Source organism: Trichosurus vulpecula, chromosome 2 (assembly GCF_011100635.1).
Source record: "Trichosurus vulpecula isolate mTriVul1 chromosome 2, mTriVul1.pri, whole genome shotgun sequence".
NCBI classification, from domain to species: Eukaryota; Metazoa; Chordata; class Mammalia; order Diprotodontia; family Phalangeridae; genus Trichosurus; species Trichosurus vulpecula.
The window spans coordinates 348,280,258-348,303,595 of record NC_050574.1 but is presented as its reverse complement, the minus strand read 5'-3'; the positions used below and the strand labels follow the sequence as shown (position 1 = coordinate 348,303,595).

Here is a 23,338-nt window from a genome sequence, read left to right as displayed (position 1 = left end):
TCCCTTTCAGCTGACTTTCCTTGGGTTGGATTGCAAGGCTGCTGAGGCCATGCATGTCCAGAATTTTTTGATTCTGTTCCAGAAGCCTGTGTTATGTCTTTTCGGATAACCTCAATGGTACAAAACGGTTCAAAAGCTTTTGAGGGGGGCAGATTTGATGGTTTCTAGGCAACCAAAAGGCAGACACAGAGCTAGCAAACCCAACTGGGTGATTTCCCTAAGAAATGCAGCTTTGGGTCAAGAGTAGAGTATGATTAAAAAGAGTATTAAATAGAGTATGTGATGAGTCTGGCTGGTCTCATGGAATGTTCAAATTCCTCCTTAAGGCCATTCCAAAACAGGAATTCCCAAAATGTTTTAGACCAATGGCAGAATAGCAGGAGTAAGTAAGCTTATAACTTCCTAAAACCCAGGGGTCATAGATATAGACTTGGATGATTCCTCAAAGACCCTCTAATCTAGTCTAGAACAAATTTTGTTCTGCGAAGCTTGGATTCAGTCAAAGGGCCACACTTGAAGACCTAGAGGGCCACATTTGGCCTTGAGGCCACAGGTTCTTCACCTCTGCTCTAGTCCAACACACTGTTATTTTCAATCTCTTTTATGTACTAGCCCCTTCTGTATTGCTTGCCAATATGGTTGTGTCCTCTGTCACAAAAACACCTCGCCCTCTGCTCCAGCCATTGACTAATGTCTCTTCTCTCTCACTGTTAAACTCATACAGTCATCTTAATTCCTGGCCTCCATTTAGTTCCTCAAATGCTTCAAAGAGATAAATTTTGCCTTGGTATCAGGAAAAAACATTCTAACATTTAGAGCAGTCTAAAAATGGAAAGGATTTCCTAAGGAAATAGTGGGTTTCTCTTTACTGACAATCTTCAAGCAATCTGGCTTCAGGACCCACCATAATATTGATATGTTTCTCTCAGTTTTTTATTATATTGTTGATATTGACATTTTTTATTCCTGTCTGACTCTTTGTGACCCTATTTGGGGTTATCTTTGCAAAGATACTGGGAGTGGTTTGTCATTTTCTTCTCCAACTCATTTTACAGATGAGGAAACTGAGTCAGAGTTAAGTGACTTGCCCAGGGTCACACAGCTAGTAAGTGTCTGAGGTTGGATTTGAATTCAGGAAGATGAGTCTTCATGACTCCAAGCCTAGGTGCTCTATCCACTGTGTCACCTCGCTGCCCTAATTATTAAATCTGGTGGTCTTTTCTCAACTCTTGGCTTCCTCGAACTTTCTACAGTTTTTTGACTTTGTCATCTGCTCTGTTCCATCCTTTATTTTTTCTGTTGCGTTGTTCTCTTCTAGTTTTTCCTTCTGTCCAACCATTCCTTTTCAGACTCTCCTTTTTTGAATTATGACCTAGAGCCTATTCTACAGCTCTATGCTGGGCTCTCTTCTCTCTACTCATCTGCTCTTACGGGCATTTTTCCACAATAGGTGTGTGTGTGTGTGTGTGTGTGTGTGTATAGCTAGCCCTGATCTCTTTTCTGAATCCCAGTTTTACATTTGCACATTCCTCCTAGAGATTTTTCCATTTCAATGTCCTACGAATACCTCAACCTCAACATGTCTAAAACTCAACTCAGTTTCTCTACTAACCCATTCATTTTCCAGATTTTATTCATCCCATTGAAGGTACCATCAACTATTCTCCTGTTAATCTATATACCAAATGTTGCTGCAATTTTTTTTAATTTTTCATTCTTTTTCACTCTCAGACAAATATCCATTTAATTACAGTTTCCTCTTGATTTTATCACAACATCTCTAGCACTAATGTCCTCCCTATCCATACCATACTAGTATTGGCCCTTATCATCCCTCATCCAGACCAATTGAATCAAGCTCAAATAGATATGGGCTGCTAAGCTATATATAAAGATCCCTACAGTGGTATATTGACTTAGAAAACCACAAATTAACGTTGTAATGTATTTTTATTTATTTTGTTAAGCATTGTTTTGGGCTGCCCCAGGGAGTGTTGTAGGCCACATGTTTGCCATCTCTGATCTGCTGTTTCATAGTTTACTAATTAGTCATCTGCCACCTGACTTTTCCCTTCTAAGATTTCACATGGCTACCTGAATCATCTTCTTAAGTAGCATTTTTTATTGTCCTCCTCATTCCCTCCGCTCAGAAAGCTACCTTCTGTGACTTCCTTTTGTTTCTAGAATCAAATATAGACTCCTTAGCAAGGCATTTAAAGCCATAGAGGCTACCCTTTAAGCCTGGAATGCATTCTACCCTCACCTATGACTTCAAAATTCTTCAATTTGTTCAAAGCTCACTTTAGCCTCCGCTTCTCTTGTGATGCCTTCTCTAATCTTACACATACCCCAGCCCTGCACTTCCTACCAGCTGAAATCTTTCCTGTTACTTTCAGTTACTCCCTGTTACCCCAACCCCCAGGATCAAATATAAAGCACTTTGGCATTTAAAACTCTTCCAGCCTGGCCCCTTCTACCTTTCCTGTCTTCTTACATCACTCCCCTTCACCCACTCTATGATCTAGCTACTTGTTTTTCCTCATATATGGTAATCCATTTCCCAACTCCATCCTCTTGCTGTCCCCAATGCCTTGAAGGTTCCCCTTCCTCTTCTCAGTCTCTTAGCTTCCATAGATTCCTTCAGGACTCAGCTCAAATCCAACCTTCTGCAGTAGATGTCCCTTGATCCACTATGCTTCTAGCACCTTCCTTCTGAGATTACCTTCCATACATATTCATTCTCATATTCTCTCTCTCTCTCTCTCTCTCTCTCTCTCTCTCTCTCTCTCTGTCTCTCTCTCTCTCTCTGTCTCCCTCTCCCTCTCTCTCTTCATCTCCCCCTCCCCCCCTCTTTGTCTTATATGTTGTTTGTACATAATTATGTGTTGTCTCTCCCATTAGAATGTGAGCTCCTTGAGGGCATAGACTGAAAGGCATTTTGCCTTTCTTTGTATCCCCAGTGCTTAGCACTGTGTCTGGCACATGGTAAGCTCTTAATGAATTTGTGGTTTAGTCATTTGAGCAGCTCTGCCTCACTCAAGTCCAATTCACTAGCAAGTCAAGACATCATGTTCACGATGCCATTGGTCCTCTTCGAGAATGAAGGAGAAACAACAAACGACAACGTGTGTTCCACTCTTCATGACCCCTTTGGTGTTTTCTTAGCAAAAATACTGGAGTGGTTTACCGTTTCCTTCTCCAGTTCCTTTTACAGATGAGGAAACTGAAGCAAACAGGGTTAAATGACTGACCTAGAGTCATACAGCTAGTAAGTATCTGAGGCTAGATTTGAACTCAGGTCCTTCTGACTCCAGGGCCAGTGCTCTATCTGATGTACTGCTTCTTAGTGAATGCCCCTCTGAATGATTGCTTATTAATTAATGGAGTTTACTTACCTGTGTTACTGTTCACTGCCCTTATAGAGTATATAAGATCTCTGAGGGCAGGGATGGTTTCATTTTTGTCCTTACTTCCTGAGCACCTAACAATGCCATATATATAAGAAGTACTTAGTAAATGTCGTTGAACTAGAAAAATACAAAAGATGAAATTGTGGCCCAAAACAATTGAGTCACACAATTAATAAACATTAGAAGCAAGATTTTTTTTTTGGTGGGGCAATTGGGGTTAAGTGACTTGCCCAGGGTCACATAAGCTAGGGTCAAGTGTCTGAGGCTGAATTTGAACTCAGGTCCTCCTGTCTCCAAGGTCAGTGCCATATCTACTGTACCACTTAGCTGCCGCTAGGAACTAGATTTAATCCCAAATCCTCTGAAATAAAACCCTGTTCTGATTTTCATTTTTAGTAGATATTCTGATGTCTTTGATTTTAAAAAAATTTCATATAATGTCACAGTCACACCTCATATAAATGTCAGAATTTGTAAGCTTATAGATAAATGGATTGAGCATTTTTTAAGTACTCAGTCTGTGTCAGACACTGTGGTATGTGCTGGGATATAAATATAAGGAAACAAAATAGCCTCCACCCTCAGAGGACTTAGATTCCAATGGGGAAAGACAACAAATAAACAGAGCTGGACATTCCAATGGGGAAAACCAGTAAAGAAACAGAGCTAGAAGGGGGAGAGGCTAACCTGAGAGGGGGCAAGGTGGATGGGGAGGAAGTAGAGAAGTACAGAGAGAGTCAAGCCAGGAGAGATGTGACTGTGGTTAGTGCTCTAGGCTAGGGAGTCACCAATCTGGAGAATAGACCTTAGGGTAGAGGTTTCTCCAGGGTTGGGAAGGTGATTGGGAAGGAGGTGAAGTTGGGAGAATGAGTCCAACCAGAAGACAACACTGTGTACTAGAGACAAGAAATGAAGTGGCTACTTGGTTGAAACTTGGAAAGATTGATGTGGAAATGAAGACACATTTCTATGTGTCAGGAAACTCTCACATGTTTAATGTCTGCTTCTGAGGGGGTACATACAGAACAGGATATCTTGTTTGAGCCAAAAGGTATTCCTACCTTCCTATTCAGCCTTTGTTAGGCTATCCAGGGCACTCTGAGACTTGACTCTAACTGAAGTCTGATGTGGGGAACTTGGAGCGCATTCAGAGGACAGTCAGACTCCATGATGATTAAACATGACTCTCCCAGCAACAGGGTGCACACCCAGTCTACACAAATTTGTAGAGGGAAATACTTTGAAAGTTTGTGAGTTTAGTGGAGGATTTCTTGTGTCCTATCACCCAAACCCAATAAAATGGAATACCATCTGGTGGCCACTGCATTGGCTTAGAATGCAAGCTAAGAGAAAAAGTCGGGGAGGGAGGAAGAAAGTGGTATTTTTCCTCTTGGTTTTCCAGAAATGTGCAATCCCCAGTGTGGAGGGAGAAGTTAAGTGCTTAAAGGGGATTGAAAATAATAGCAACAGGCTTATTTAGTTAAGTGAAAGCTCAAAGACTACATAATAAACCTTCCTAGATTTGAAAATATCATGAAATTAAGGCTAGTTATCACCTCTTCTCTCTTTCAACTGAGGGCAAGATACAAAGAAATGAATTTAAGCTGTATCATGAAGGATTCAAGTGGAACAGAAGGGAGGGGTCCTTTTGGTGAGGGTTCTTAAATTTTGGTAAGAGTTACAAAAAGACCCAGGTTGAAGTCGTTAGTGCCCTTAGCAACTCTCTAAGACTAATTTAGCCAGGAGTATAGACAAGTTGCTGATATATATTCGTGAAGGGAATTTCCACAATGGAAATTCCCTGTACTGATAAAATCTGAAATCCATACCTCTGTTGTTGTGTCGTTTCACTTGTATATGACTCTTTGTGATCCCATTTGGGGTTTTCTTGGCAAAGATACTAGAATTTCCCTCTCCAGCTCACTTTACAGATGAAGAATTGAAGCAAACAGGGGTAAGTGACTTGCCCAGGGTCTCACAGGTAGTAAGTGTCTGAGGCCAGATTTGAACTCAGTAATATGTCTTCCCTAAGCCCAGCACTCTATCTGCTGCGCTACCCACCTGCCATATCTCTTACCTACTCCAAGAAAATGAAAAGAAAAAAAAACAAAAAACAAAATAAGACAAAACAAGGTTTCTAACTGAAATTAAGTGAATGTCTTTAAAATTTCCTGTTAGGTAACTGTAAACTATGGGAAGGTCTACTACACATTTTTGCAGATAGGTACATTTTTGAAATACTCTTAAAAGTCTTCTTTGCTACCCTGTTCAATCCTAGCTGATCATGCCCTTCTATTTTCTAGGCCAGACAACAAAACCCCTGGCAATTCTGCAATGAACCTGTGAAGGCTAAGTATAAACTGTGGATGGCAATTGTTTCTATCTTCATAGGCCTCATTGTAATGATTTTTATAAGTTTGATTATCCATGAAGGTAAGAATTTAAAAAAAAATTGATTCATATACATACAGAGATATCTCTATATCCATACACACACCATATATATATGTGTGAGTGTGTGTGTGTGTGTGTGTGTGTGTGTGTGTGTGTGTGTGATCTAGGTTGGGTTGTCTTATGTTTTTTCAGTGGCCAAGAAATGGAGCTCATGGCTACTTGATATGAAAGTAGTTTGAAAATTAGGGGCTTGCCAAATTTATAAATATAAGAGCTATTCCCCAATTGATAAATGGTTAAAGGATATGAACAGGCAGTTTTTAGAAGAATAAATCAAAGCTTTCAATGGTCATATAAAATGCTGTAAATTACTAATAAATAGAGAAATGTAAATTAAAATAACCCTGAGGTACCACCTCACATCTATCAGATTGGCTAATATGACAGAAAAGGAAAATGACAAATGTTGGAGTAGATATGGAAGAATAGGAACACTAATGCATTGTTGGTGGAGTTGTGAACTTCTCCAACCATTCTGGGAACAATTTGGAACTATGCCCAAAGGGCTATAAAACGGTGTATAGCCTTTGACACAGAAATGCCGTAACTGGGTTTGTACCCAAAGAGATCAAAGGAAAAAGAAAAGGACCTATATGTACAAAAATATTTATAGCAGCTCTTTCTGTGGTGGCAAAAAAATGGGAAAGTGAGGGGATGCTTGTCAACTGGGGGCTGACTGAACAAGATATGGTATATCATTGTTCATGGAATCCTATTATGTTATGAGAAATGGCAAAGGGAATAGTTTCAGGAAAATCCTGGAAAGACATATGAACTGATGCAAAATAGAGTGAGCAGAACTATGTGGACATGGTACATGATAACAGCAATATTGTAATGATGATCAGCTGTGAAAGACTTAGCTACCCTGATCAATACAATAATCCACGACAAATCCAAAGGACTGTGAAAAATGTTATCCACCTCTAGAGAGATAATCAGTGAGCTGTGAATGAAGATTGAAACATATTTTTTTCCACTTTCTTTTTCTTTTTTTTTCACAACATGGCTAATGTGGAAATATGTTTTGCATGATTTCACATATATAATGGTTATGGTATTTCTTGTGTTCTCAGTGGGTAGCGGAGGGACTAGAGGAAGTGAGAGAATCTTGAAGTAGAAATAAAAATTTTTTAAAAATAAAGAATAAAGTATGCCATGGGGAGGGGATGGTGAGGAGAAAGGAAATTAGGGACTTGGCATCAGTATGTAGAATATGGTTGAGTGATTGATTTGAGCACCAGAGGAAGAGCTAGAAATTTTCCTGTTGCAACCTTTGTGTAACCTGGAATATGTCACTTAAGCTTTCTGAAATTATTTCCTCATCTGTACGATCAGGATGATAAGATCTGTCCTGTCTCCTACATAGGGTGGCTGAGAGGATACGTTTACATAATAGGTGAAAACATTTTGAAAACTGCAAAACTATAAAAACCAAAGAATTAAAAAGATAAGAAGGATGGGGGTGGTGAATAAATGCATATGGAGTCACTAATCAATTTACTATGTATGTAGAAAGGAATAAAGACTTTTTGGGAGGAGGAACAAAAACATCCTGTTTTTCTTAGGGACATAATAGCTGTTTTTAAACATTTAAAGGGTCCTCATGAGGAAGAGGGATTTAATTCATTATGTTTAACCTCAGAGGTCAGAGCTTAGAGCACTGAGCAAAAATTGCAGAAAGGCAAATTTTGGCTTGATTTCAGGAAAAACTTCCTAACAATTTAAGCTCTCTGAAAGTAGAATGGGACGTACCTAGATGGGATCCCCCTTTCAGGAATCTTCAAGCAGAAGTTAGGTGACCATTGGTTAAGCATGTTATTGTGAAGCTGATTGGACAGTTGCTAAGTTCTATTCCAATTCAAAACAATGTTGTGATTTCCTAAGAATCACTGACCTTGAATAGCAATCATGAGACACTCCAATCAATCAGCAGCTTAAAAACAGTGTTTACTATGCACTGTTTTGCCTCTTGTAGTTTCATTTATGATTTCTTGAAATACAGTTCTGAAAGAACAGGCTTTGAAAGAACCCATTGTAATTCAAATGGAACTACTACCATGCCTTTAAATCCAAATCACTCTGGCTCTCACTAATTGGCCAATAATAGGTCCCAGCCCAAGCCTCTCTAGCTTACTGTTTGGATGGCTCAGAGTGAGTCTAGAAGCAATTGTTTTCTGTTCTGGCTAGAAACTCTAAGAGTCTTCCCCTCCCAGATTGATTCTTTTGGGAAAGCAAAGGAGGCCATCTTTTGTCTCAATTCTAACCTAGCCTTTAATCACTGAATGGGTGTTGCCTCAGACAAACTGAGACCTGGGAAAGACCTTAGCTTTTTAAGACCAAGGTCTCCCACTGCATTCTGACCCATCGCCAGTCATCTTGACTTGTGTCTTACCAGCGGACTCCGATGACTCTGGAGGGGAGAGCGAGGCTGGTGATTCTGCCCTGCTCTCACCCTTCTGACGTCCTTGGTCCTTTTCATTTTGTACCAGATACTATGCTAAGGTACTGGGAGTACAAAGAAAAGACAAAAACAGTCCCTGCCCCCAAGGACCGGCATTCTAATGGGAGAGTCAATGTATGTGTATATAGGTAAAGGAGATCCACATGGATAGGGATGCACTGAGCCTTGAGATCCAATCTTTAAATTTTCAGTGCAATCATTTACACCTCAAAAATAGCTATAAATCAGGACTTGATTTATTGTTTTGCTGATTGTCTAGCCTAAAAAAAGTGATGGAGAAAATGTTAAAATGCTGATTAAACTCAAAACTGTGTTGTGTACACACACACACACACACACACACACATACAAACACATATATTCCCCCTTTTGAGAGCTGGTTGCCAAACACTGAATAGCACATGCCTGCATATATACTTTGTATCCTAGAGGGGAAGGCATTAGTAGTTGAGGGAACTGGGAAAAGACCTGCAAAAGATGCCTTTGAGCTGAGTCTTGGAGGAAGGTAGGGAACTCTAAGATGCCGGAGGTGAGGAAGGAGAACATTCCATGCCTCAGAGAGAGTCTGTGCAACAACTTGGAGGACATAGGAAGAGCTCTGTGTATGAAGAATGGCATGTAGGGTAGTATAGCTGGACCCAAGAGTAGGTGAGGGTGAGTAAAGTACAGGGTGTTCCTAAAAGTCTTAGTGTAGTTTTCAGCAATTGAAGTTTGAAGTTAAAACTGTACCAAGATTTTGGGAATATCCTATGTAAGAAGACTGGAAAGATAGGAAGGGGGCAGTTCTGTAAAGCCTTAAATGTCAAACAGAGTAGTTTATTTTTTAACATAGAGCCACTGGAGTTAATTGAGTGGGGAAATTATAGGAATAATATGGTCAGATTCGTGTTTTAAGAAAATTACTTTAGAGTGTTTAGAGGATAAATTGGAGTAGGCAGAGATGGGAGGCACTTGCTTGTCTTCTGTCAGATACTCCTAAAAGGCATGAGAAAATGAAGAGAGGAAGCATGATAGTCTTGAAATGGTGGCTGGAGAGTCTCACTGGCCCCTCGTTTGGAAGATCCATGTATTTTCGAATGTTCCATTTAAGGAAACATCTGTGTAGCATATCTTTTCTTTGTGTAAGAGAGAATTGTTTTCTTGCCTCAGAATAAGTCCTCCTCAATCTATAATAAGGGATAGAATTGATCATGCCACTACAGAGAACTAACACTGTATAATTGGATAATAGCGATTTGATGATGTCACACATCCCAACCTGTGCTTCCTTCTCTCACCCCAAAGCATGGTTTGGAGGTTTTATGTTTTATGACATGTTTAAGTGGTACTATGAGAAATAGATCTGTTTTCTTTCTGAAGAGGGGGTGAGTAATAGAAGATAGCTTATGACATCATGTTTTATTAGTAGACAGACAGGTTCCACAAGTCTAAAATTCCCAGTATAGGGCGACTCATGGGAAAAATTCTAGTCTGTTGGCAGAGGTCGATGCCAGATTGCTAAGATGCTGGATATCAGCGACCAGGTTTTATACATCTCTGTAGCTTCCATAGCCCCCAGCACAATACCTCACATATCATTAGATGTTTCTGTAGCCAGGCCTAACATATTACCTCAGGGAATCAGGTTTTCTTTCTCTGAGGGCCTTCGTCAACCTTAGTGCTATATAAATGAGTAATGATTTTTACCCATCCCCTCCATTCAATAATATTATGCAACTTTCTTCTTTCCCTCCTGTTGCAGGAAGCTGGGTCTCAGGTTTTCTTTCTCTGAGGGCCTTTGTCAACTTTAGTGTTATATAAATGAGTAATGATTTTTACTCATCCTCTCCATTCAATAATATTATGCAACTTTCTTCCATCCCTCCAGTTGCAGGAAGCTGGGTCTTTTTTCTAAGGCTAATCCCTACCCCAACTTCTCGTGTACCATGCTTTACCATTGTACCAGTTTTATGCCCCCTCTCGCTGCTCCATTCGTTCATTCGTTCATTCCTTCATTCAACAAATAATTTATTGAACACCTACTGTATAGGGCAATGTGTGAGGCATTGTGGGGAAGGACATGGTCTCTTTCTAGTATCCCTGGGTCTCCTGAGCACAGCTATGCTCGAAGTGCAGAGGCTTATTATGGGACTGATTTCACTGCTGATCAGCATGGGGGCTTTGACCCACTCTTACTGACCTGGACCAGTTTCCCTTCCTTAGGCAACCTGGTAGTCCTCCTCCAGTCCTCAGTGCTGGACACTTGATTGTCTTAACCCTATTGTAGCTCAGAACTCCTGAGCTCAGGGGATCTACTGGTGTCAGCCTCCATAGCAGCAGTCATGTGCCACCATGCCCAGCCATCTCCAAAAGTTTCATAAATCAAATTCAGCAAACATTTATGAAACATCTGTCACATACTACACATGTTGATAGATGCTGTGGACATAAAGAAATGACACAATTTTGCCCTGAAAAAGCTCGTAGTCTAGTGGAAGATGTAAGGTTTATTCAAATAACTGTAGTACCATTTTGAATACAGGGTGTCCCAAAAGTCTTAGGGTAGTTTTAACCTTAAAACTGCTTTTGGCACAGACACACATACACATATTTATACACACATATGTATATATAGAAACACATATACACATATGTACATATACATATTCATAAAGATATGTATAAATAAAACACAACTCCAGTTAAAAACTCAAGTCCAACTGCTATGGATGAACCTGAGTTAGGTCTTGATGAACCTTGGATAACTAATGATCTCTGGGTCTTAGTTTCCTCATTTGTAAAATAATGTGTTAGGTATATCTTGTCTCTGGAGTCCCTCCCAACTCTAAATATGTCATCTTAGGAAAGGAAAGATTTCAGTGTATATTTTATGTGTCTGTATGGTGATGGTGAGGGTCCATGCCAATCATGGGGAATGGCATGAGCAAAGCAGAGATAGGAGAGAGCAGGATAAAAATAAGAGACAGCAAGTGGTCCTTTTTATAATCATTTTTTAAAAAATTCTGATTTTAACAAATACCAAATAAAATAAGCATTGATACATATATGGAAAAACAGAAAAAAAGAGACTGTACACAAAACCAGTACCAGCATCGAGTTTGTAGCTATTGTACAACATGTGAAGAAGAACCATGTAAGATAAGCCTGGAAAGCTATGTTGGAACTAGATAATGGAAGACTCTGAATGTTAGGTTAAGAAGTTTGTACTTTATTCAATATCTTCTAGCATCATGACCGTGGGCAAGTCACTTAACCTCATTCAGCCTCAGTTTCTTCATCTGTAAATGAGGGACAATAACACTACTTAGCCCTCAGAGTTTGGTTTTTTCAATTTTGTTGTCGTTAGGATCAAATGAGATAATGTAGGTAAACCCTGAAGTACTATATAAATCCTGGCTCACGTATGGTAGAGCATCAGAGATTATATTTGAACTTGGATCCTCTAACTCCAGATCTAATGTTGTTTCCTCTGTAGGACACTACATACCAAGAACATTGGTCTTTTTTTGGACTCACCCTTTTCACTCTCATCTTGCTCATAAATGCCATCTATGCTTATACCTTCAACTACCACCTCTCTACAGATAGTACCCTTATAGATACATCTAGCTCCCAAGCACTTCAGTTCCTAGTCTCCAATTGTCTGCTAAACATCCTAGCTTCAATGTCCCATCACCGTTTAAAAATGAACACATACAAAATCAAATTCATCATCTTTTCCTCCCCTAGTCTTCTCCCATCTCCCCTACTCCTATTAAATATGGAGACCAGGATTCTGATCTCAGCTGAGTGACTTTGGATAAATCCTCTAACTTGTTGAGATCTTAGTTTCATCTATAATATGAATGATCTAGATGATGTCCAAGGTTCCTTCCAACTCTAAAGATGCTGTCTTTCAATTTCTGCCCATGGTGCCATGATTCTTGTCTTCCTTCACTCCTCTTCAAACACCTCCACATCCTGCTGGTTGCCAAGTCCTGTCATTCCTTCCTCGGCAATGTTCATCATGTCCATTCCTATTTTTCCATTCCTGCAGCAGACTAGTTGAGATTCTCATTACCTCATGTTTGTACTTTTGCAATGGGCTCCAAACTGGCATCTATCTCTGCTTCTAATCTCTTCCCCCTTTCAATACATTCTACGTGTCCCTGCCAGGTAATTTTCCTAAAACATCACTTGGCGCCTTTTACCCTGCTGCTCATGAATTTTTAGTGCTTCTTCATTGCCTAAAGGAAAAACTACTTGGTCTGACCCCTACCTAAGTCTTCAATCTTATTTCCCACTACTGCCTTTTAAAGAATCCTTACTTTGGACAAACTGGTCTTCTTTGTGTGTGTGTGTCTTGAAATAGTGCCTTTATACCTTTGCACAAACTTTCTCCTTCCTGCAATGTAATTTCCTCCCTATTCCCTCCTTCTCTCTTCTTTCTACTCCCAGCTTGTTTAAGGCCTACCTTTCCTCTAAGGTCCATCTTGTCAAATAAGGAAATTTAAGTAAGGTACTTCTCAAACCTTTAAATGCCATGTAAATGCTAGTTGCCTTGTTATCATTGTTATCGTCATCATCATCGTTTGTTGTTGTTATCTGGCGTCCCCTCTCCTCCATGAAATCTTTACCAATCACCCATTTCCTCTTCTCTTCATTACTGTGGCATTTATCGATTACCTCATTCTTTGGGCACTTGACACTGCACATCTTTTTATGGAAGTGGTCTGTCTTGCTTACTAGATCTTGAGTCCGTACAGGATAGGGATTGTCTTACAACTTGTTATATTCTCTGTGCTGATGACTAGCACATTTCCCAATATATAGGAGACATTTAATAAATATTTGCGGAATGAATGCATGGAATCCTATGTGTGTGGTCCATTCAGTGTGGAAGACATGTAATCAGGGCCTATTGGAGATTCTTCCTTAACCTTGGGCCTGCATTTGACCTTTGAGGTCATAGGATTAGAGATTCCTAGATTTAGAAGTGGAAAGGATCTTAGATGTCCTTGAGTCCAATACACAGAAGACTGAGTTTTACCCAAGGTCATAGAGCCAGGTAGAGTCAGAGATAGGATTGGAACACAGCCCTTCCTGACGCCAAATTCAGCATGCTATCTATTCTTCACACTGACTTTTATTGGAATCGTGCACATAGTCTATGTTCATTGCATTTCCTCTAGGAGCAAAGTGACTCAAGAAAGGTACAAAGTTATCATTCCTCCTTTTTATATGTCCTATTTGTCATTTTTCTAGGGAATAGTTAAAATATCCTTTTGGATTTCTTTACTAGCCCATCTGTACACTGAGGTTTATTCTACTACGGGCAACTTGCTTTTTCAATGGCCACTGCAGGCCATCGCTACCAGGTATGATGGTTGAGTTTTGTTAAACGGCGTCACCCATAAGCAGGAGCTGAGTTCCTATTACCTGTTTATTTCCCATTGTCTAAGAGAAAGTAACCCATAGTATCCTATTCCACTGGGGTAGCATTGAGCTAAGGGTGAATAACTGGTTATTCAACCACAGTGACAGCTCCTAGATTCAAGATTTGTTTTTCCTTTAAATTGAACAGATTAATGAACAATTACATAATTGCAAGAGCTCATTAGAATCTAAGTAGAAACACTAAACTCATTGTCTACAAGAATATCATTCCTGAACACTGCAGAGCCAGAGGCCAAGTTCACAGTATGTTTTGTGTTTGGCAAATATTTTGTCAACATTCTAATTCCATGTATCAGTCCAAGGCAAAGACTGGTTTAAAAAAAAAAAGCCCTTTGCATTTTTAAAGGTATGTTGGGGGATGGAGTACAGTAGAAAAATTTTATAAAACAGTCTTTCACCTACATTTTTGTTTTAATTTTGTTAGTCAAAGTAACTTCTTTGTCCTGACTCCCTAATGATACCAAAATGAGTCATGTAATATTATTTTTTATGATAAATATATATACCTTTAACAAATATCATTTCCATGTCCAAACAACAGAGAACATTGCATATGAAATTGTGAAGCTGAATTATATACAACTGGTTTTATGTATATAATAAATTTTCCACTGTAATTCCTATACTATTCTGCCTGTCCCTGTTACTTTCAGAACTTTCTTCTCTCTACTATACATATTTACAAATGTTTAAGGTTCTTTTCTTTCTTTTTAATATCACTAGTGCTCTTCTCTCTCCTCACTGCCCTAAGCATAAAAAACCCTAAAAGCCTTCTTTTACAACAAATGAGTATATTCCAGCAAATGCATGTGTGTCAGAAAATGTGTGTCTCATTCTACACTTTTAGTCCATCACTTCTATGTTAACATGTGGGAAGTATGATTCATGTATTATCAGTCTTACAGCATCAGGGTGGTTTACTGAATTGATGAGAGTTCTTTGTTGTTTTTCTGTGTTGTTAACTTGTTTCAGTTGTGTCCAACTCTTTATGACCCCATTTGGAGTTTTCTTGGCAAAGGTACTAGAACGGTTTGCATTTCCTTCTCCAGATCATTTTACAGATGAGGAAACTAAGGCAAACAGTGGCCCAGGGTCACACAGCTAGTAAGTGTCTGAGCTAGATTTTAACCCAGGAAGATGAGCCTTCCTGACGTCAGACCTGGCACTCTATCCACTGTGCCACCTAGCTGCCCTATTTTTTCTTTACAATGTAGTTATTGTGTAAAGTTTTCTTCTGGTTCAGCTTACTTTGTTCTCATATCTTCTCTTGTTTCTCTGAATCCACCTCTTTTACATTCTTATGACGCAGTAATATTCCATCACATTCATATACCATAATTTGTTCGACCATGGATGGGAACCTGTTTCCTTCCCGCAACAAAAAAGTGCTGCTATAAAGATACATATATACACATATACATATATATGTGCATGTGATTATATGTGTGTATGTATGTGTATATATGTATATGTATGTAGGTATATATGTATACACACATATATTGGTCTTTTCCCAATTTCCCTATTTCTTTTGGGAAACCTAAGCCTATTAGTAGTATCACTGGCTTAAAGTTTAGTGATCTAAACAATTAAGTGACTTTTTGCGTGAAATTCTAAATTCTTTTTCAGAATGGTTAGACCAATTCATATCTCCAGTATATTAGTGACACATAACATTTAGATACAGCCTCTCCTCTACCCTGGTTTTCCCATTATGTCTTTGGACAGTATTTGAATTCAGCCTGTGCTCTGGGCATCCGATAGCTAAGCTGAATTTAACACATTTCATCTCAGAATCTGCTATATGTGGAGTATCTCAGAATTAAAATGAATAAAGGTCAACATTTACAAAGCAAACTTATAGATGAGCCTTCCTGGTGGCCTTTAAGTTCATTCGTTTGTTTTAAGCCTACTTCCATTACCTGTATTTCTAGTTATACTTCCTATGTACAAAACTCTGGCCTTGCTTTGTGTTTCTTCATCAAAACGCAATACTCGACTTCCTTCTTCTTCACAATAGCCATTAGAATATATATAGGTTATAGAATATATATTTATATACATACATATGTATATATATATAAGTTCTTTTAATTTAATCTCACTGACTATTTTGATTTGACTTCCTTTTTGTTTTTTATTTTAGCAAGCTACAGAGATGAAGATGAAAATGAAATACTTGAATTAACATCTAATAAAACATTCTTGGTCACACTAAAGATTCCAGAAGATTGTGTGGCTGAAGAGGACACGCTATCTAATGAGCTCAGTAAAAGGGTAATTGTACCTATTCATAGTCTCTAATTTAGCTGTTAATAGTTAACATCGAGCAGTTCCATAACCGCATACCTCTGAAACTGGCTTTGGTCTTGAACTTTTCCTTTTGATTTGGGCAGAAATAAAAGCTTAGAAGTGTTTTTTTTTAATAAATTTGAAAATGCTATTTAAGTATGTTTGTCTTTATTGCAATGAATTCCCACAATAATCTCTCTTCATTCTGTCTGCTCCCCTTTGTTCTGTACTAGGTGAATTGTGAATAATGGTGACTGATATATAGCCAAATGCATCAGGACTGGCCAGACGCCTTGATAGGTTGGGATTGGGACTGATATTGGACTGGCTTGGGGTTTGTTCTCTTAGAATCCTTGCTATTTCTGGACCAATTCCAGAAAATCCTAGGTCTGAAGACCTGAGGGAAATCATGTTTTTACAAAGTATATTGATATCTTTTATTTCTAAATCATCTTCCCTTTCCTCACTCAGCAAGCCATCCCTTGTAATAAAGACTGAAAGAAGGGAAAAAAAAATCAGTTCAGCAAAATTAAATAACATAGGAACTGGGTCTGATGGTAGTTGTAATTTTTCCCTCCCAGTAACCGCACCACCTCTGTGAAAAAAGGAGGTTGGAAGTATATTTTCTCATCTCTTCTCTAGAGCCAGGTTTAGTTATAATTAATTACACACAGTTCAGTGAGGAACCGTATTTGATTTTAGACTCTACATTCCTACTACTTTTTCTTCCTTGATAATAATTTGGAAGTTTTGATATATTGATCTAACCCAGGAGCAGGGAACCTGTGGCCTTGAGGGCCTTTGGTGCATCTTTTGATCGAGTCCTAGTTTTACAGAACAAATCTTTTTATCAAGGGGACTTGTTCTGTGAAGTTTGGATTTAGTCTTCGCCTTGAGGGCCTTTGGTGCATCTTTTGACCGAGTCCTAGTTTTACAGAACAATCCTTTTATTAAGGGGACTTGTTCTGTGAAGTTTGGATTTAGTCAAAGGGCTGCACTTGAGGACCTAGAGGGCCACATGTGGCCCGGAGGCTGCAGGTTACCCACCCCTGATCTAACCTAACATCCAAATGGATACTGATTTAGTCCCCTTAAGATGGGGAACTTCCAGAATTGGATCAGGTACCCTATACATCACTTCAATGAGAATAGATTCTTCCTGGAAGCTATGGTTTTGGCCAGTATCCACTTCTGAATAGTCACTTAAGAAGATAAACAAAAGCCAGACTAGATTTGGGAATGTAGTGAGACTGAGTTATCATTTGATTTCCATTTGGCTCCATGTGAGGCTTCCTATAGAGGGTAATTTCTTTCAGACTACCCTACAGATAACCCCTTTGTGCTCCTAAGGATGACATTTCATGTCTCCTTTTGTGGTAAGGTTTGTCTCTTTGAATGATTTTTCTTTCTCATAATTTTGTGTTTCTTATTAATAGTCTTCACTATGAAATACTCCTTGTCATTTGTCTATCATAAACTCCTTTAGTTTAAGCCTGTATTATCTAGAAAGTCTTGGTAGAAACTGAATCCAGAAACACACCCATGTGCCTTATGAGAGTAAAATCCTGCCCTGGACTGATAACTCCAGGTTAAAGGCAAAAGGAATGTGAATATGTGTCATATATTATCTCACTGATCCAGAGAACTGAAACTGTCATGGGGACAGCTCATTTATTACCATCACCTCCCTGGGAAGTGGATAGGTGGGGCATATTATCATTCCTAGTTTATAGGTGAGAAAAGAAAATAAACCTGAGGCCCAGAAGCTTGTCCCTTTATCCCAATAGCGAAATAGGAGCAGAGAAGGGAGCTAGATCCTGTTTGCCTTTCTGGGTGTCTAGGGAAATCTTTATAGTCCCAGCCTAAGAGGTGAAAAGAATAGAGAGCAGTTGGAAGCTTTCTAGATTTGGAGTCAGGGGTGGTGGTGGGGGGGGGTGAGCAGTGAGTTCCAATATTGGCTCTGCCACTTACTAACTGTATAATGTTGGACTAGTTATTTTGCCTCTCTGGGCATCACATTGCTCTTCTGTAAAATGAAGGAAGTTGTACTAGATGACTTCTGAAGTTCTTAGAAGCTTTTAACCTATGATTCTCTGTCTGTTTTTATTTCTTTAAAAAAATTATTTTTTCCCAATTACTTGTAAAAACAATTTTAACAGTCATTTAAAAAAAATTTTTGAGTTTCAAATTCTCTCACTCTCCCCTTCCTATTCTCCCTCATTGAAAAGGCAAGCAATTTGATATAGGTTATACAATTTGCAGTTATGCAAAGCGTATTTTCATTTAGTCATGTTGTGAAAGAAAACCCAGACCCCCCCCCCCTCAAAAAAAAAAACAAGAAAAATAAAGAAAGTTTAAAAAAGTTTGCTTCAGTCTGCATTCAGACTCCATGAGTTCTTTCTCTGGAGGTGGATAGCATTTTTCATCGTAAGTCCTTTGGAATTGTCTTGGATTGCTGAGAATAGCTAAGTCATTCATAGCTGATCATCATATAATATTACTGTTACTGTAGGTACTCTTCTCCTGGTTCTGCTCACTTCCTTCCTAAGTCTTTCCAGGTTTTTCTGAAATTCACCTACTCATCCTTTCTTATAGCACAATAGTGTTCCATCACATTCATATACCACAACTTGTTCAGCCATTCCCTAATTGATGGGCATCCCCTTGATTTCCAATTCTTCGCCACCACAAGAAGAGTTGCTATAAATATTTTTATACACACAGCTTCTTCTTCTCTCTCTTTCTCTTCCTTCCTCCCTCTCTTCCTTCCTTCCTTCCTTCCTCCCTCCCTCCCTCCCTGCCTCTCTTCCCTCCCTGCCTCTCTTCCCTCCCTGCCTCTCTTCCCTCCCTGCCTCTCTTCCCTCCCAGCCTCTCTTCCCTTCCTCCCTCCCTCCCTTCCTTCCTTCCTCCCTCCCTTCCTTTCCCTCTCTCTCTTTCATCCTTCCTTCCTTCCTTCCTTTCTTTCTTCCTTTCTTTTCTTTCTTTCCTATCTCCTTGGGATACAAGATGCAGACCCAGTCATATCTGTATTGCTGAGTCAGAGGGTGTGTACAGATATAGCCCTTTGGGCATAGTTCTGAGTGAGTCTGTTTTTTTCTCTTTTGTTTGCCATCTTTCCCTTCTTATGCCAGTTTCTAGGTATTGTTGGAGACAGATGATTCATGGGAGTTTAGGGGGAATGTGGGATGTATCTCCTTCCTGGCTTAACATGTATTGCAAGACACAATATTCCTTAACTTTCTCCCAATTACCTGCCAGGTTTTTCTTCCCTCTACTAGTAGTGGTTTAATTTAAGATTGTTATATCATTTTGGACACTATTCTAAACATCCAATCAGATACATATACCATTTTAAAGATAAGACCTCAAAAAATTAGTTCCACTTAATTTCCCTGCCAGTTCTTTGTGCTCCCTGTATGAAGGCAAAGTCCAACCTGTTTCTGCCTTGACTAGAAAGTTGGTGGTGAAATCTCTGATAGCAAGAGTCCTGGGGTTGTTTTCTAATTATCCTTTGAGTCAGAGTGTGTAATTATCTCCTTGCTTCACCCTCTCGGTTAGGTATCTGAGAGAGTTTTGTTTGATTTCCACATACACGTGTGTATGTTGGAGAGCTAGCATTGCGTATTAGAGAACAGGTCTCAAAGGCAGGAAGACCCTTGTTCAATACCTGCCTCCAACATGTGTACTAGCTGTGTGGCCCTGGGCAAGTCATTTGACTTTTAGGTGTTCTGGGCAAATTCCTAACACTATAAGTGGCAGAAAAGTTACCAGTCTTCATTGGTAGAGAGAATTTCCTTACCTGCATCTAGTCCTTATCCCTATCCCATACATCTGTTCATCAACTACTCCCCTTCCAAGACACCAGTATGCTTGGATTTCAGCTATTAATATGACAGCTAAAGAAGTTTAATAACTCCAGGTATTGTGATGATCTCATGTTCTGGGGAGTTAGCGTAATGTCCCGTCATATTCTGTATTGGGCTGGGGATAGAGTGTGAAGCAGATTCTTTTCTCTCTCCTAGTAGTTTCTTCAATGCTCTCATGCAACAAGGGAGTCTAAAGCATATGGTGATAAAGGCTATCTCATCCAGGTATCCCTATCTCAACCACAGGCACATCTATGGATGCTAGGATGATCATTCCAGAGAAAGCTCAGAGATGTGCTTGTAGGCTGGGACAAGTCTGGGAGCTGGTCCAGGGACCTGGTCCCTCATGGAGAAAAGACAGAGTATATAGGAAGGTACTTTAGAGGACCAGATAAACATAAGCTGATCTTATCGGGATTACTCCCAGAGTTTGACTAAGGGTCCACTTAAGTCTGGGAAGCAGAAACTATTCAGGAGAAACTTGAGGACAGCCATGGAGTAAGTACAGGGTTTAAGGGAACGCTTAGGCTGGATCCAGGAACCAACCGGGTAGGCTGTAAGTGCAAATTTAGACCAAATAAAATGCAAATGAATGAATGTTTTTGCCACAAGTACTAGAAAACAAGAAACTCATTTTTTAAAAGTAGTGATCTGTAAAATGCACTGGTGCTAAAGAGATAGAAATATAATTAACATAGCTCCTTTCCTTCAAATTTTAGGGAATTTTTTGAATAGAGTGAAAAAAATTATTTGATGAAAAGGCTTGTCTCCTTTTCTGGCCCCAGAGAAGCAGAGTGACTCAGGTTTTATACAGTGCATTGGGGAGTGAGGTGGACTAAAGTCTTTTGTTAGCTGTATCAGTACTCTTTTGTGACTTTCCATCCTATCTCTGTATTTCTATTTTTCCTGTGGTCATGGGATGCTCTCAATTCTAATCAACGGTGCTACTAAGCTGATATGATGTCCTTGTGCTGTATAAACGATGTTGGGTTGGTGACTTGATCCCTTTAGATTCAGCAGGAAATGAGAATTTTTTTTAAATTGCTTTTTAGATCACATCTTTGCCTTTCTCTGACTTTATGAAATATTAATAACAGCAATAAAAGCAATATTAGCATTTGTATAGTGCTTTAAGGTTTTACAGATGAGGAAGCTAAAGCAGACAAAGGTTAGATGACTTGCCCAGGATCAAACAGCTAAGTGTCTGAGACTGGATTTGAATTTGGGTCTCCCTGACCTCAGAGCCACTGCTCTGTCCGCTGTATCACCTAGCTTGTGAACGTATAAGTACACTGATACGTGACTAAAGTAGAATTTCTTTGGGAAGAAATAATTTTGCATTTTAGGATGAGGAAATAATCTAGCCTTTCTCCTCTCTCCACAGCTCACAAATCTATACAGTTCATCTCCAGCTCTGAGCCGATATTTTGCTGCAGTTGAAATAGCTGACTCCAGGTGAGAATGTGGAGCAGTCTTTAAAAATTTGGGGCTCATAATGGCTTTCTATAAAGGCATGGTGGCATAGTAGATAGAGACCTGGCCTTGGAGTCAGGAAGACCTACCTTTCTCTGACACACCTAGGGAAGTCATTTAACCAACCTTTCAGTGGTCCAGGCAATTTAACAAGGTGCACGGAATTTGAAGACTGACATGGGTAGGAGTTCAAGTCCCTATAGCAATGAAAATCACAGATCGAGTCCTTGTTTCCTACTCCCCACGGCATTGTTGTATATGTTTCCTCAAGGTTCAACCAAAGGAAGGTTTTCCTCTTTGCAAGTGCTTTGTGAAGGAGATTGTTGAGTTTTCACCTGGACATTTAAAAATACAAAATACCTCTTAGATCATCTGAGGTGATTTTTTGGCAGGAAGGTAGGCTATGAGGTCTCTTGTGGTTCAAAACAGATGTGATCATCCAAGTGTTTTGGAAACGTGATTGGGTGAGGGATGTCTACAACCATCCATCATTCACACCTAATAGATGTGTTTATGAAGGGCAGAAATAGTAATAGCACTGGGGAGGCAATGTAATTCTGGTAATTATATGTACTTTTGAGGAACTCAGGCATTTCTCTACCCAATCCATTCAACATCCCTGGGACTTATATGAAGGAATAGGAATGACTTTCCATTTTCCTGGAGGACTAATGGAGACCCAAAAAAATTTTAATAGCAAAAATCCTAGTTTCTCAATATTTCAGTAACCCCTGTTCATTTCCTATGGCAAATGAATTCACAGGAGAAAAAGAAAAGAAGATTTTTTTTAAGGCAGGAAAGAACCTTCTTGAGAATCTAATCCAAATGGGCAGAATGGGCCAATTACATGATAGTCCCAAAGGAGTGCTCTAGACTTGGAGTCTAGAGACCTAGATTCAAAACCCGACTCTGGCACACACTAACTGCACACACTTTACCTCAGTTTCCCCATCTGTACTTTACAAGGTAGTCACAAGAAAAACCACTTTGTAAATCTGAGAATACTACAGAAATGTCGCTACTCTTGCTGTTTCACTAGACTTTGCTAGGGCTTTGGAAGAACAAGATTGCATCTCTGAGGGGAGCTACATAGGATGTGAGGCATTTATGCATAAAAAATCAGCGTTCTATCCTGCTATAACCCCCCTGCTCAATTTCCATATTACCTTACAAGATGAAATGTTGCCCTTTTAAAAAAAATTTAAATTATTTAAGAGACAGCTAGGTAGTGAAGTAGAGAGAATTCTGGGTCTGAGGTCAGGAAGATTCAAGTTCAAATCTGACCATAAACACAAAATAGCTGTGTGACCCTGCCACTTAACCTCTGCCTCAGTTTCCCCAGCTGTAAAATGGAGAACCCCTACTTCCCATGGTTGTTGTGAAGATCAGATGAAGTAATATTTATAAAGCACTGAGTCCAGTGCTTGGCACATGGTAGGGGTTTAGTAAATGCTTGTTTCATCTTAATTTTTTTTTACCCCATCCAACTTCATTTATCTCCTGTCCCCTTGGGAAAATATTTTGTTACTTCACCTGTAAGTAGAATTTCTTTTTTAATTTTAATATTTCATTTTTCCAATTTTATGTAAAACAATTTTTAACTTTCATTTTCTGCAATTTTGAGTTTCAAATCCCTTCTCATCCTCCTTCTTCTCCTCCCTCATTGAGAAGGCAAGCAATTTGATAAAGACACACATGTGCATTCATGCAAGACATATTTCCATATTAGTTATGTTGCGGGAAAAAAAAAAACAAACCAAACCAATAAAACAAAGAAAAAGAACAAGAAAAATAAAGTTTAAAAAAAAACCCAGTATGCTTCAATCTGCATTCAGATTTCATCAGTTCTTTCTCTGGAGGTAGATGGCATTTTTCGTCACAGAATTGTTATAAGTGGAATTAAAAAAAAAAAAACCAAGAAACCCCCTAGCATTTATCCAGCT

The 23,338-nt window shown here is 39.2% G+C and overlaps 1 protein-coding gene across 1 annotated transcript in view; it reads left to right on the top strand.

The window, feature by feature from the left end:
* C2H3orf52 (chromosome 2 C3orf52 homolog) overlaps positions 1-23,338 on the top strand; it is a 42,061-nt gene that overhangs the window by 6,000 nt on the left and 12,723 nt on the right. The window contains exons 2-4 of the mRNA XM_036742458.1: positions 5,714-5,843; positions 15,911-16,041; positions 21,307-21,377. Of these exons, the coding sequence (XP_036598353.1) occupies positions 5,714-5,843; positions 15,911-16,041; positions 21,307-21,377 (332 nt within the window). The remainder of the gene's footprint in view (positions 1-5,713; positions 5,844-15,910; positions 16,042-21,306; positions 21,378-23,338) is intronic.